Below are 15,475 nucleotides of genomic sequence, written 5' to 3' on the forward strand. Positions count from 1 at the left end.
CATGTCCAAATTCTGAAATAATGTAAGGATTTTCTTTAGGTTAACAAGTTTTAAATTATGTAAAGTTAGCAAATGGTTATCAGAATAGAATAGAATGGAATAGGAAAGAGGATTTTTATTCTCAAATTGAATCTGAAAATATATAGAAACTCAAGGAAAGTCTGTTCCAAGCCAGTTGTCTTCATCATCATCATCATCTATTTTTTAAAATAGTGGTTAATGTATCACCCATTTATTCTATTTATTCTAGTACTTTGATTTTTTTTTTTTTTTTTTTGGTAAATCTAAATCTTCTGAGACAAACCTCTTTTCTGGACTTAGTCGAGTCAGAATTTGTTTACACATTAAGCATGACTTGGGTTGTATTCAGGAATTCCCATTATTAAGCTTGTTCTCATTATGAATAAGAATTCAGAAAAAAAATGCTGGATGCTAGAGTAGGATCCATGGCAAAACCTAGGCTTGTACCTATGGTCATGAAAGGAGAACTCACTGTCAGGACTGAATCAGTGACCTTGAACTCCTTTTATAATATCCGACTTAGTACATTCCCAAAGTTGGTGTCAAGCCTGGGCCTGTTGCATTTTGTTGATTTTTCTTTCCTTTTTTAAATTATAGTTTTAGGCCACACTTTACCAAAATTTCTACCGAGGCACTGCTACTCATAACCATATTTACCTGTCTTTTGTTTACAGAAATTGAATTATGCTGTAGCAGTTGACAGACTGTCTTGGCACATGACTCTCCTCTAAATTCCCTGATTTTATTATTTTGCAATACACATTAAATAATCTTTTTAAGAAATAAGCATCTTAAACAGAAAATACAGTTTCAAAGGGCAGTTAAATACCGGTAAAGTATATCTTAAACATTACAATGATTTATATCTTTGTATTATGTCCAATGTAATGCAGTAAAACAAAACTTTAGTATTTGTGTTTGTGTAGCATCAAGTCACCACTGAAAAGTAACAAATTCAGCCTAATTCCTTATTTAATAAATTGGAAGTCAAAAAACAAACAAACAAACTAGACGTCAAGATCACAAACCAAATATTTGAAACTTTTTTTGTTGTTTCTTTAAAAATAAACTCTGGAAAACCAAGTATTGTGTAAAGATGTTATTACCCACATTTGGCCACTAGCTATTTTCTATTACATGCTAACACCACATCAGTAAATATGCCTGTGTTGATACTTCAATTTTCAGCTGAAATGTTTTAAACAAAATTGTTGATTTTTAATTCACTAGTAACTTTATCCAATTAAAAAGGTTTTAGTTGAACCTAATAAAATTTAGTTCTTTTTGCTTTCAAGTTTCTATATTTGCATGTTGCCATGTTTATAAACACTTTTGATCAGATGATGACTGTATTAAGTACAGTTAATTAAACAAAAAATAAGGATGAGACTAAAATGTCAACATGGGCAGAGTTTACTATTAGAACATTTTCAATAAGTACTGAACCTTGCTCTTGCCCTAGTATCCTAAGACCACTTTCCCTTCCATTTTTTGCCTGGATTCCAGGCCCCGCATCTCAAATAGAACTTGAATTTTCCAATAGGTGCTAATAATGCTTTAAACCTCATATACTTATATTGATTATCTTAGAAAATACAAATATGCTTGGATATATGTGTTTATACATACGCACATAGGTACACACATGGAAATATGACTAATAAAATATATGAAAATATGTAGGTATTTTATAGATATATAGAAATATAATAGAAATTGGGGTAAATATTTTCATTGTCTCAAATTCATATTCACATCCTAAACAGAAGTACAAAGTTTTTAAATCATGACAAACCAATTTGCCTAATGGACAGTTCCCAGTGGACCTCTCTTCCAATGATCACTTTTTCTAACATTTTTAAAAGTTAACATTTTTATAAATTACAATAAACTATTCTCATTTGCAATAAAATATTAATATGCTATAAATTAACCAAATAAATTACAGATTTTAGTTGCTTAAAGCTATGTTGTTTTTATTTAAGTAATGGCATATGGATAATATATTTGGTAGAACTGGAATATCTTTAAGTCACATTTCATAGCTTTTTCCAATAGCCTTCTTAAAATCTAACTCCAAATTAGTATATGAAAATCGAACCTTTTAGAATTGTTAAAAAGAAAACAAAACAGCTTTTAAAAATAGTTGCTTAGAAAGACCACACCAGCAATATGTAATAACAGTAATGTTTTCTTTATACTGGGCAGTTGAAAGATTTTTTTAAAGCTCTTTGCAGAGGATATGGCAGTATTATGAAAGTTTGTTTCACTTCCTATCAATGCTGCCAATGGGAGGGAATCTGCTCCCCTGTGATTTTTTTTTCCCCCTTGAATGATAGTGATGGAGCACTTGCATGATGTGTTTGGTGCCTTGCATGAGGAAGACATGCAAAGGCAAGGTCCAGTCTGCATGCTGCTTAATGAATGTTTTTCCTTTTCTCTCCCTCCTTGTCATGCGCTTTCAGAAGACAACAATGTGGAAGGTGGGTGCTTTCTACCTTATTTTTCCAACTCTCATTTGTCCTTTATTTCTTAGTGCTAATAGAGTACATCTTGAAGTTAGACGGTAAGTTGAACTTCTTTCTGAACATTTGTTGGTTTCTGAATTGTGTATCACTTTTCGTACAGAACATATACATACTCAACCCTGCCATCCCAAGTATATGAAACTTTTTCAAGCTTAACTTCAACCCTTGATAGATCTCAGCATCCCATATGAACCTTAGAATAGTTATTGCAGTGTTCTGTATGAGAAAAATGATACAATGCTGCTTTTTTTACTTTAAAAGACAAAATATTTCTTTGTAGTTTCATAAGACAGTGCATGATCTTTTTTCCATTTTTTTAATCAAAATGATTTATTCTATTCTGTTGGGAAAATTTAGCATTATGTCATTTCAAGCCCACTGGTTTGTTTCAAATGATTGGATATATAAAAAGAATGCAATAAAATACTGAGTATAAGTAAGAGACATAAATTTAGGTTAAAAAATAAGCCATTGTTCAGTGGAAATGAAAGCATACAGCACTTCGATATGATTACTGGTAAGTATATTTGTAATATGTTTTGCCTGCTAAATATTTTATTCAAGCTTTTATAAAAAATTATCTCTATCACAGAATTTTGAAGAAGTTATATAGCTTATATATTTTCCTGTAGAATCCAGCAAATTAAAACATATTTCAGCATTCTCATTTTTTAAGAACTTAAATGCATTAGTCAGTGTGCTACAAACAAATCTTCAAAGGGTTAACGTGCAAAAAGAACTAGGCATAACAAAAGAATGGTGAAAGGGAAGGTTTTATTAACTTATATATGTTCTATCAACTTACATATTCACAGCATTAATAGTTCTTGCATAAACAATTTACTAATATTTATATATGAGAAGGCAGCATTTAGTATATTTTATTTTGCTACCATATTTTGAAATATAGTTATTCTGTAAATGTACATTTCTATAGAATGAAGGATTTCTTAGAAAAAGACTCCCTATCCCAGGTTACAGACAAATAGCCATTAAGGTTACCAAGACTTCATGTATCTAAAAAGAACATTTGATGGTAATTCAAAGTTGACCAGTAGCAGGGATAAACATTTTATTTGTCATTCTTACATGGATAATATTATAATTGCTTAGCTGCTGAACATTTCTGTTTTGTTATCTAAAAATAGATTAAAACTTCAAAAGAAATAATAAATGATTATTTTCCAAGTGTTGTATCCATATATGGCTTCTGTTTTTCTATACTATAATTTTAATTGCATGTGATTATATACTTGATAAAAATGATATATTACCCTGCAGGCTTAATATCTTTTAAAATCAGTCTCATTTATATTGTGCATGTCAACTGAGTTTAAAAGTTATTTTTTAAAGGTATCTTTTCCACTTATTTTGCATTTCCTTAACCATCCTGTGAAATGCTTTCCTTTTCTCTTAAAATCCTGTTGCATTCCAAGAGGCTTTAAAATCAGCTTAATTAACATGAATGCTTCTCTCTTTTCATACACACTCATCTCATGCAAAGTTTTGATAAGATTTTTAGAATATAGGGCCCATAAGCTATTGTAATAAAGTCTATTCAATAATAATTTTAATATTTCTATCTATAATATAACCTTTACAGTGCAGGTAGGAAGTCTAGCAGGAAGAATGTGAATTCTTTGGGGATTAGTGAGTTTCCATCCTTATTGATGTAGCATCAAAGCCGTTAGAAGTACCTAATATATTTCCTAAAAGGTAGATCTTCAAGACAATTTCCTCATTTAGTCCATAAAAACTTGTTATTTGGAAAAATCTATAGTAGTTTTAAAAGTGAAATTAAATGAAAAATTATATAACCTGGACAAATAAACCATTATTTATCAGCATATAAAACACCGTGAATTATCAATAGATCATAAGCTGTTGAATCTGCCTATGTGAGCTTTTTGTTAAAATCACTCAGAAAATACAGAGAGGCTACAGTTCAGAGGCATCAAACTACTATGTTTAATAACTTTCATATTATATTGTGATTAGATGATTATTTATAATTATATCTAGCCTACAGAGATGTTTGAATACCCCTAAAATTTTAAGAAAACAACACAGATAATTTAAATACTGATGAAAACAATATATGATGTTATATAGCTCAAATAAAGTTTCTGAAATAGCACTGGGAATTGAAAATACAAGTTTATTAAAATTGATGTATGTATATTTCTCTAACAATTTCCCATATTTTAGACATATACATGGATAGGGAAATAGCTTTATTTCTGAATTTAAGATAAAAAGGTAGGGATTATGCCTTTCAGTAAAAAGTAACTTCTTGAATAGCAAAAGAATTTTTGAAAGCATATTAGTAGTATTCTTTAGAAGAAGAGTGCTCTTCAAGTTTGAAGTGAATTGTCAAGCAGGAAATAATAAATAAATAAAGGGATTTCAATGTCCCTTTAAAAATTCCTTGGTGAAATTACATCTGTAATATATATCTTTACACTTAGAATTCAGCATTGAAGAAATGTCTAGTTGAAATCTCAAATAATTTTGTTCTCTGAGAAAATTGCTTTAGCATATTTGCAGCTGACCCATTGTTTCTTAAAAACCCCTTTCTGTAGTAAATTCTAACTTTACAACTGCATGTCTAATGATCATTTTGTATTTGAACAAGCCTAGTCAGTCGCTATATGTATCAGACAAAAAGACATTTCTGCATTATCATTTCAGTGTGACTACAATTTTTTTCTTCATTTAATTATAAAACTGCTCATTTTTTGATGAGGGGAAAAAGATCAGACCCAGCCCATGTTTCAGGTATCCCATTGGGTTTTAAAAGTGTAATTTCATCACTGAAGAATTACAAGCCCTGTGGGGGCAATATTCAAAACAGTCTCATCAAAGGGCACAGAGGGCAGATGTAATATTGAGGGGATTGGTTGGATTTTAAGTCATGCTCTTGTGCTCTTGCTTGTTCCAACTGATGCATGGAAGAAATACACCGTGCAGCATATGCCAGTGTTTAAAATGCAGTTCTAGAACACTTTGCCCCAAAGCATTCCAACCAGGGGTTGAAAGAATGCTTTTTGATTTGCCTCTGTGATACAGACATGTCTCATAGGAAACGAGATGTCTGTCACTGAACATTTTTGTCACCGTGACAACCCTGCCTTCCCATGCTCCCTTGTTTATTGCTGACTGTGCTCTTGTTTCCCTTCAAGGTCTGGCGCACCTGATGATGGGCGACCAAGGTATGGGCTCTGTTCCTTTTCCACTCTGCTTTCAGTGTTTTCTTGTTCTGTAGCTGCTTTCAAACCATCACTGCAAAGGATGGGCAAATGCTTGCAAATTATGTGGCTGCAAATGAAATACATATCTTTCGTTCACATTTTTTCATGTGTTTTTCTTCCCTTTCTTTGTTGGTTTGATTTTTATTTGTTCATGTGACTTTTTTATTTTCCTTCATTTCTTGCATTATAATATCTGCAAATAAATGAGACATAAGAAATTGTGATTGAAATTTTCTGTATATTTATCAGCATATGCAGTAAAGGGTGGTTATGGTAAAGGATAACCGGGAACCATCAGAAATTGCTGTCTGAAAGAAGATCCTCAGTTTAAACCACTCTATCCAAAAACCCAGTCCATTTTTCATCCATGCATGACAGTTTGGGGACACGCAGACATCTTTGGCTTCTGGCTTCTAGAATGCTGAGTATAGTGTTCCACAGAATCAACACTTTTCGTAGATTTATTTTGTGTCTCTCTTTTGTGTGATCTTTTAAAAATTGAGCATGGGCCATTCAATTTTTTGCATGTACTTGACTTCAAAACAGGCAGAATTCCCAATGTGTCCTGATTGCGCCTCCATTTGTCTTCAAAACCTTGTTTATACTTTCTTGTCTCGTTTAATTTTCAGAGAGTAGTGACTTTACATATGTTCATAATTCTTATTGTTGTTTTTCTCCTCTTTATCCTCTTTGTCTGGAAACCCTTTCTTCATGGACCCATTTCATCAAATCCATAGGTAAAAGTAAAGGTATTACATTATTTTATTTCTTCTTAATATCATCGGTATGAATTACAGTGTATCTGAGTTATGTAAATGTATTTAGACCTTTTGGCATTGGTAATGGGCACTGGGAGGTAGGTATATGTGTTAATAAATATTTTATAAATTTACGGTAAGAAAAATTCATCAATATGCTTCTGTTTTTGCCCTCACCCTTTTTTTTTTTTCTCTTTAGAGTGATCTTTTTCATATGAGGTGCTCACACAGTTAGTATATTTAGAAATTAGCTGCAGGCTTTGGTGTCAGTTTTTGCAGTATCGTTTAATGGTAGTTAAATAAGTCTAGGAACTGTAAATATATCATCTTCAAACATTCAGCTCTGGAGCACACCTGCCCCAGCCATTCTGTGTTGAGACATAAGTCTAAGCATATGCACCACTGAAATGGTACTGCTGTGGGCGCATCACCTTGTTGTCTGCTAGATTCCATTTATGCACATGAACACTGTAGTAACCTAAAAAGGCAATATTAAGAAAGAGTCAAAAGAGGAGAAAGACATTTCTCTTTATGCATACTTACTTTGTTTTAAGGACATATCAACTAGCTATGCATACCCGCATTGCTTGGTAAGTCAGGCATGTGTACTCTTTGATGGTCTTGGTACAAAATCCAGAAGTATGTGTAATTTGCCATTTAAAACCATCCTCATTGTGTTTAATGTTGTCACTAAAAGGAAGAAAGTGGTATGCAGCTGTGGCGAACATATAGAACAGTCTTTAAATCAACCATTTTTAACTGTGTATTAGTGAATGTTTCTATTTAGTTTATATTTTTAATTATTATTAATGGTTTAAATGCAGGAATATCTTTATTCTTTCTTATGTTCTCAATGTTAATCTGGTGAATTGGGACCACAGTTCACAGTTCTACACCCTTATGTTTGTGTCGTCTAGCAGCAAAACTTTTCTGCTTGAAAAAGCACCTGAACATGAGCCAGGCAATATGTAAGAAATGATATCAATTTTAAATGTGTAAAATAGAGCTTTAGAAACAAATGCTGTTTGAATACTTTGATCCAACAACATAGGTTATCACAGTTTTTGTTTTGGTCAGCTATTTTCAATAATATAATTTAATCTCATATTAAGCCTCTAGCAACTATGCAAATGATAGTATGTATCAATTATTTTAGAAGTTTCGTGTAACATTTTGAGGGCTTTCTAAACGTTTTTAATTGAGGCCAAAATCTCATCCACTGCCTTCTCTTAAGCGGGCATTTCTCATCGTGTTCTTTATTATGTGGACTTAGGATGGCATAGAGGGAAGAACATATTTTATCTTACTGACTGAATAAAATATATGTGTATGTGTTTGTATATATACATATGTGTATTTGTATGGATGCATGTATAAATACACAATTTGTAAGTATATACACTCCTATATTTGCTATTTTGTGAAAAGTAACTCTTAAAATAATTTTTAAATTATACAACAATTTTCTACATACGGAGTAGTTCATGTTTATACTCAGCTGCTATTTGTTTTGGTGTACTTAATGTTAAGTGTCACTTAACTTTATTCAGTTTTTCTATGTCAGTCTTAAATGTTTTCTGTTGGCATGTGTGTCAAACATTATATTTTAACTTCACCAGTTTTCCTCAGATTGTATTCCTCAATCAGCACAAAGACACAGAGGACAGGAACTTGATTTTTTCATTGCATTCTTCTTCTGTTATCGGGATGAGTATGCTTTTTGCTGTTAAATGGAGGAAGAAGATTTTAAGATGGACTTGAGTATTTTGCAAATCAGAATGCTACCCATTACATATTGTTTAATTAGATGTAGAGAAATGAGAAAGGTGATTGTAAATCTTCTCTAATGGCAGATTAATTCCATAAATCTATATTCTAGAGCAAAAATACAATCATGACTATGACATGGCATCCACATTCAAAGAGTGTTCATGTAACAAGGAAATGAAAACATGTGGGCAAGTTAGAATGAATGACAGAAGGGAAATGCTATGATAGTGGTACAAAGTGAACTAGGAATTCAGAAAAAGGCAAACATAACATCGATCCAAGTCTCTCTTATGTGAATATCCCCACCTTGTGCCATCTGTTGAAGGGATTAAAAAAAAATCTAGAAAAAATAATTTAGAAACTTTACATTGTAGCTTCCTATATGGAATTAAATCCTAGTTGTGTATAAAATCAGGGTTAAATCTGGCCAGTTTAAATAAATGATTTACAGTGTAAACTTACGTTTCCTAAATTTTTACATCTCAATATAATCATGGAGCAATTTTCTCAATTTTCCCACTTTTCTCTTGTGTGAGTAGTGAATTCAGGGGATCTGGAATGAAGTTTTGTGGATTAATGTCTTTCTTTTTGGAAAAAAAAAAAAAGACTAGAAAAAATTCAAGAACATCTTCATTATTTTGATTTGTTCTGTATGAATTCTTAAATATTTTCTAACTTTTTAAATGTCCAGTGATTAACATATTTCATTAAAAAATGAGTAACACATGTAAAAAGAACATTCCTTTTGATAACCTTCTTCATCCTCCTCTCAAGTCCTTTCTCTCGAGGTAAGCACTGGTCTTACTTTGTGATGTGCCCTTACAGCGTTGGTGTTGATCCTTCTGTGCTCCATAACAACTCAGGGTTTGGAAACTGCAAAACCCCTTATCAGTGTACATGACAAAAATGGCGAAGTCAGCTGGAGACATGGTACAGACCACTGCTATGGGCTGGCAGAATCACAATGAATGAAACACAAGTTTTCTCATTCTTCTCATAGGCCACAGTGCCTCCTATTTTTAATTAGTCATCCTGTTTCAGACTTTAGAGTCAATCTGTTGCTTGTTTTTTTTTTGTTTTTTGTTTTTTTTTTAAATTTACATTCCCTAAACAAAGATGTGTCACCTTTAACTGGATATGGTTAAGAATAAACTTTATTTGAATGAATTATAGTTTTCTTTGGGGCAGCTGAAGATCTGTTATTCAAAGCCAACCTTACTTTTGCTAGTTGTGGGTAGATGGATTCAAATAGTGTTCATGAAATTTGGATCACATTTTTTTTTTCTTTTTTTTTTTTGGCTTGGAATTTGTCAGTGATGTTGTTAGGATCATTGATAATGCTAATTTTATTCTCCTTTCTATTAAGAATTTATGTTTATCTATTTGCCTTGAATTAAGTATGTCTTTTTTGTTTATTCTTGTTTCTTTTGCTATGTATGCGTAACTGGTCACTTTGTTCCAATAATTGCTTTGATTATTTATTTATATTTTACTTTGATGGCTTGTCCAGAATGAATATTTAAATTACAAAAAAGTCAGAATATGTTTTACCTGAAAGTCCAGCCATAATAGTTGGTTAATAGCTCAGGAGTACAAGTTAATAATTATCAGCTAATGTTGGCACTTTGATTGGAGGCTTGTACTTTTCCTTCATAAGTCATCATAATTGTAATTACATATTTGTATTTGTGATTATACTTAATGTTAACTTCTCCTGGTAGAGTGTAAGCTCTATGAGGGCAGAAACCTTGTCTTTCTCTTTGACCGTTGTATTTCCAGAACATTTTTCTTATTGTATCTTGAATTTGCCGTTTCATGACTGAAGCATATTTGTTTGGGGGCGACAGTTTCAGTTGTCCATTTTAAAAAGTCAAATGAACATTTATTGTTTAATTATCCAGGTTTCTCATGTTACTAGAAAAGCAAAATATTACAAGTAGAACTGAAAAGAATATAGTTACACATCCTGAAAGTACATAAGCTTTATTCTTTTTGTGAAGAGTAGATCTTAAATTAGTATAATTTATAAAAATAATGATAGATTTTTCTCAAAGCTGATTGTTAAAGCTGATTATAATAGTTAAGACCTGGATACAACTCTTCTACCTTAACTAATTGATGAGTAGTATCTAGTATTATCATGTGCTTTAAGTTTTTATCTATACTGTCATACCAAAATTAATATTTTATTAAACTTACTCTTAAAATAGATTTGATATTATTAATACTTAGAAAAGAATAAAGCATTTGGTGTTTTTTAAATACATTTTCTTTTGTCTTTGTCTTAGTCCATTTGGGCTGCTATATAAAAATACCATAAACTGGGTAGCTTGTAAGTAACAGAAACTTATTTCTCAAACGTCTTTAGGCTGAGAAGTCCAAGACCAAGGGCTGGCACATTCAATGTCCAGTGAGATTTTGCTTCCTGGTTCATAGATCACTACCTTCTTTTTGTGTCCTCAAGGGGCAAGAGAGCTCTCTGGTGTGTCTTTTATAAGGACAGTAATCCCATTAATAAAAGCTCTGCCCTCATGACCTAATCAAATCCCAAAAGCCCCCTCTCCTAATCCATCATTTTGTGGGTTAGGATTTCAATTTATCAATTTTGGAAAGGCATGACATTCAGATCACACAGTTTCCATGACTTTTTCTTTTTTTTTTTTTTTTTCCATTTTCAATGCTGTGTTGCCATATAGCACATTTGTCTGTGAAGTGCCCAACTTCCAATTATTAAAATCCTAATGCATGTTTGTTTTATACTTTTAAATATATTTTGCTGTGATTTCTGATAGAGACCTAATTTGGTTATTAAAATATGATATGTATCTTCTGTATAAATTCTTAAATTGTATTTCCTCATTTAGCATCATCATAATAAGTCATCTGTTTGTTCAGAAAAGTTTGTGGATGTTGGCAGAACCTTACTGTTGAAATGCCTGCGTTTGGTGCATATACAAACTAAGAAGTCAGAATTTTTTTTTTTTTTTTTTTAATCTACTGTGTTACCTCTACTCTTGCAGTACTCTTGCAGTCCCCTTAATTCACAACCACAGACCGTGGGAAGACCAGAATTTCACCTTATAAAATCAGACATTAAATATCTACTTTTATCTGTATTATATACATGGAAGGCTATGTGACTATTTAGAATTCAATGTTTATTTAGCAGTTCATCTTTAGCTTACATGTTCATTAGCTCTGAGTAGAACCAAGAAAAACTAATTGAAGAGTATATACTTATGTATTATCTCTTGCTGTGATTTAACCAATCTTGTTATATGTATTACTAATAAAAGTCCCAGCTCGATTGTATTTTTGTAATCCTGGTTCTGTGAAGCAAAGTTTTCTGTGTCATTATACATTCTTTAAACAATGATAACATTGAAAAACTGATCATCTAAACAAGACTTTTGCTAAACTTGTTGCAGACTAACTTGTCCTCAGAGAAGAGCACAGAAAGGACTCTCCATAGTCTAATAGTTTAAAAAATGAAGTGGTATGAATAGAAACTTAGATGTGTTTTACTGAAATATGTTGCAAATAGCAAAACTTTCAAATTATGACATAATGGAGTTTAAACTGATTATTTCTTCTCCAGAATAATGACTTTGTTATTTATCCATTTGCAAATGTATTTGTGTTAATCTAGATTTTAACAACCATCAACACTTTTAGGTTGATAGGAGGCTGTTTCCTAAGTTTTGTTGGCCAGTGGTTATAAAACAATGTAATTTTCCATAGTGTTTAGCTCTTAAACTAGAGAAATTTGAATCTTTAATTAGAATCATAACATTTTGGAGCAGAGAAGAACATTAGAGATCATCTGAAAATCTAATAATATAATATTGTCACTCTTTGTATTATAAGGCATGAAAGGTGATGCTGCTTATTGTGAAAGGCAAAACCTTGTAACAACTTTCAACCATAATAACTATTATAATGTAGAATAGCCAACCTTAAGGAGACTTCAAAGATTTTTCTCCAATTAAACACTAATAATCATGAAACAGAGTTTCATCTTCTTATTCTCACAAAATAAATTTAATGGTAGTATAAAGGAAACCATTCACAGACTTTTATCTAGGATGCTGGTATCTCTCATATTCAAGATTTTCATTTGAGGGAGTGAAACTCCAGCTTATAACTGATGGGTAATAATCCTGAAGTCATAAGAGCTGGTTTCATATCCCAGATTTGTTACTTACTGACCTTGAGTAAATAATTTAGCCTCACATATCAAAACCTTATGATCTGTAATATGGATTAATAAAAATACTCAGTTACTGAGGGTAATATTACATGACAAATTGCAAAAGTGCATAGAAGAGGCTTTTTATTAATGGTGGCAATAAGAAAAAGATACCATGTGAATTTGGATTAAATGAATATTAAAATGATCTGTAATCTGTCAAAGGTTTAGCAGAAACAGTATCAATATCTTAATATTAATATCTTCTTTCCATCATATTAATACCCTATTATTTATGGTTCTGGCATTGTCTTTGGTTGAAACTAACTAGACACCAATGTCCTGATGATCCGTACTACAGACAACATTTGTACAAAAAGGTATTAAAGATCGATTATCTTCAATCAAAATTATTTAGATATCTGTGTTACTCTTTACACTTTAACATTTATTTTACATACAATAATGAGGCTGAAATAGACTTGCCTCCACTTTGAGCAACCCTAGGAAGTCATCGGTAAAATACTGGTTTTCAGATGCATATTTATTGGCTGAAGGAGGCAGGGTGGTAGACATTTTCTCATGAACTGGAGGTACCAATGAGAGGAAACTTTTTTTGTCAATTAATGTTTTGCCCCACTAATAACTTCATAGAGTGATATATATAGTTGAGACTGCTGACACCTAGTTATCTTAATACCACATTTTCAAGGAAAAGCTAAGTAGATATATTTCTGAGGTTTCTATTTTGGAAAAATAACATATAATTATCTTGAAATACTTAAATAATTGGCTAATATTCTCACATACTTCAAGATTTTGCTAAAAATATTAAGGACTAAAACTGACCACCCTGCTTAATACTGCCATTAGGCCCTCTCCTGAACTTCCATGCCATGATCTAGTTTCTCTTCCATAGAAATTACTATCTTTTAACTTACTTTAAAAAAATTCTCATTTATTTTGTTTTTTTTTTTAAATATATTTTGGAAGGAATATATTTTAAAAAGGAAGGAATCTGGTGAAGGCAGAGATCTCTACGCTACCCTGATGTGTCTCAAGAGTCCCTAGAACAGTGATTGGCACTCATACTCAATACTCAATAAATTCTTGTTTAATGATCAACTGATTGATTGGCTAAACAAGTTTGTCAAGTTTCCTTTGAGTTTTAATTTGGATATTTTTTCTGCTTTCTCATAGTACACTAATTTTTAACTTTCTTTTTCATTTTTGCTCCAAGGTAAATCTTCCTATGAAGGATAAACAAAATCATTGAAAACAAAAAAGTTTCCTTATTGTATTGTGGGTCAAGTGGCCTCAGATTTGACACTTTTTATCTTTCTCATTCCCTGTCCAGTGCAAGAGGCCTTTAGAAATTTTGGAAAGGATTTAAAAAACACTTTCACAGCCACTGATGGTCAAAGGTTTCCTTTCACATTTTTCTAATTATCTCAGTCTTAAAGGACTATTACTTTAAGAATGGGACAGTAATTAATCTTTGCATGTCTCCGTGTCTATACAAGTAACAGGAAGAGGATCCTGGAAGTTTGGCTTCTGAATAGCATGATTTATTGTGACATTTTCGGGAAGGATCATTTGGCAATTTGTGATGGAAAGTTTCAAAAAATGAAGTAGATCTTATATTTTATGGTCATGTAGTTTACCTTTCACTAACATAAATATAAATTGATTCGTTCTTCTCAGATCATCAAGTAGGCGTAAACACCCAAAAGGCCTTTGATTTTTTTTTCTCAGCACACAAATACATTATTGTATGTCCAAGTAGATGACTTATCAATGAGTGCAGGTCCACAGCCGGCTGTCCTAAGCCATAGAACCTGTGCTGAAGAACTATAGTGCTAGGAAATCTTTGAATTAAAAAGCAACAACAGTACTACAGTGTCTGAGGCCACATTTTGCTTAAAATGTATGTCCTATTACTTGTCATTTTGAAAAGAGAGAAAGTGAGAGCTAAAGGGTTTCATTCAATCTTAGTCATTATTACTGTAATCACCAAGGAGATTCTGCTTTATGTGGGACTGTTACATGTGGTGTAAAGGCACAACTTTTCAGAATGGATGTTTTCACGGTTTATATTAAGAAGTATAGCCACATAGATAATAATAGCTACCATTTTTAGGATATGTTCTTTTGCATTCATATCATGCCTACTTATATAAATGCCTATTGCACAAACTGCCATTCTCCCTTTCTATTTGGCTTGTTTGTCATGCACCTACGACCCCATGATAGTCCATTCAGAATGGGAGCAGCTGAAGTACTCTCCATTAATTATTTGTGTTTACTTTCAAACAAGTAAAATGCAGGGATATTCACAGAACTATGAACAGAGACTAATATTTTCTTTGGTGTTAAAAAATACTATTTTACTGCATAACCCAGGTATAGACTATACAATTAGACTACTGAGATGATGAATAAGATAATTCAGAAAATTAAAACAACGTATGCTTTATAAGGAATTTCAAAGCAGTATTTTATTCTTTGGCTTGAGTCACCTGGAAAACTGACCCAGTTTTCCCTTTCACTTTTTGGACTTGGCATTTTGAAGTCTGTAGACATTTGGAGAAAATTAAATTACTCCATTTAAGGAAACAGTCAAATTTAGATTGGGCTAAACTGCTGCTAGAGGGATGGAAATCCCTAAATTGTCCAATTGTGATTCCAGTTCACTGGGAAACCCTAGTTCACAAACTAACCATAGGGTTTCATAGATTGCTAGTAGCAAAATCTACCAGAAATCTTCCTCTAAACTCAGTGAACAGATAATGTTTGATGCTGTAATGACCTAAAAGAATGATGTGATGATGGCTTTCAATAACTGTCTTTCGGGTGTTTATTGTTTAAATAAAACAATACCGTCTCTGGCAAACAATCAGCAGAAATGCATTTTGAATTGTTTTCTCAGCAGTGTGGTTGGATTTGCACTGACCCATC

General features: G+C 32.0%; 1 protein-coding gene across 22 annotated transcripts in view; it reads left to right on the forward strand.

The window, feature by feature from the left end:
• NRXN1 (neurexin 1) overlaps positions 1-15,475 on the forward strand; it is a 1,126,307-nt gene that overhangs the window by 106,038 nt on the left and 1,004,794 nt on the right. For 11 of the 22 annotated variants that reach the window (XM_077958693.1, XM_028832104.2, XM_077958703.1 and 8 more), the window contains exons 3-4: positions 2,487-2,504; positions 5,732-5,761. The exons of 7 other annotated variants lie outside the window; for them this stretch is intronic. In XM_077958693.1, the coding sequence (XP_077814819.1) occupies positions 2,487-2,504; positions 5,732-5,761 (48 nt within the window). Of the gene's footprint in view, positions 1-2,486; positions 2,505-5,731; positions 5,762-6,537; positions 8,947-15,475 lie in introns of those variants that run through there. 4 more of the 22 variants (XM_077958694.1, XM_077958706.1, XM_028832118.2 and 1 more) reach the window with 3 other exon arrangements.

The sequence above is a fragment of the Macaca mulatta genome, chromosome 13 (assembly GCF_049350105.2).
Source record: "Macaca mulatta isolate MMU2019108-1 chromosome 13, T2T-MMU8v2.0, whole genome shotgun sequence".
Lineage (NCBI taxonomy): Eukaryota > Metazoa > Chordata > Mammalia > Primates > Cercopithecidae > Macaca > Macaca mulatta.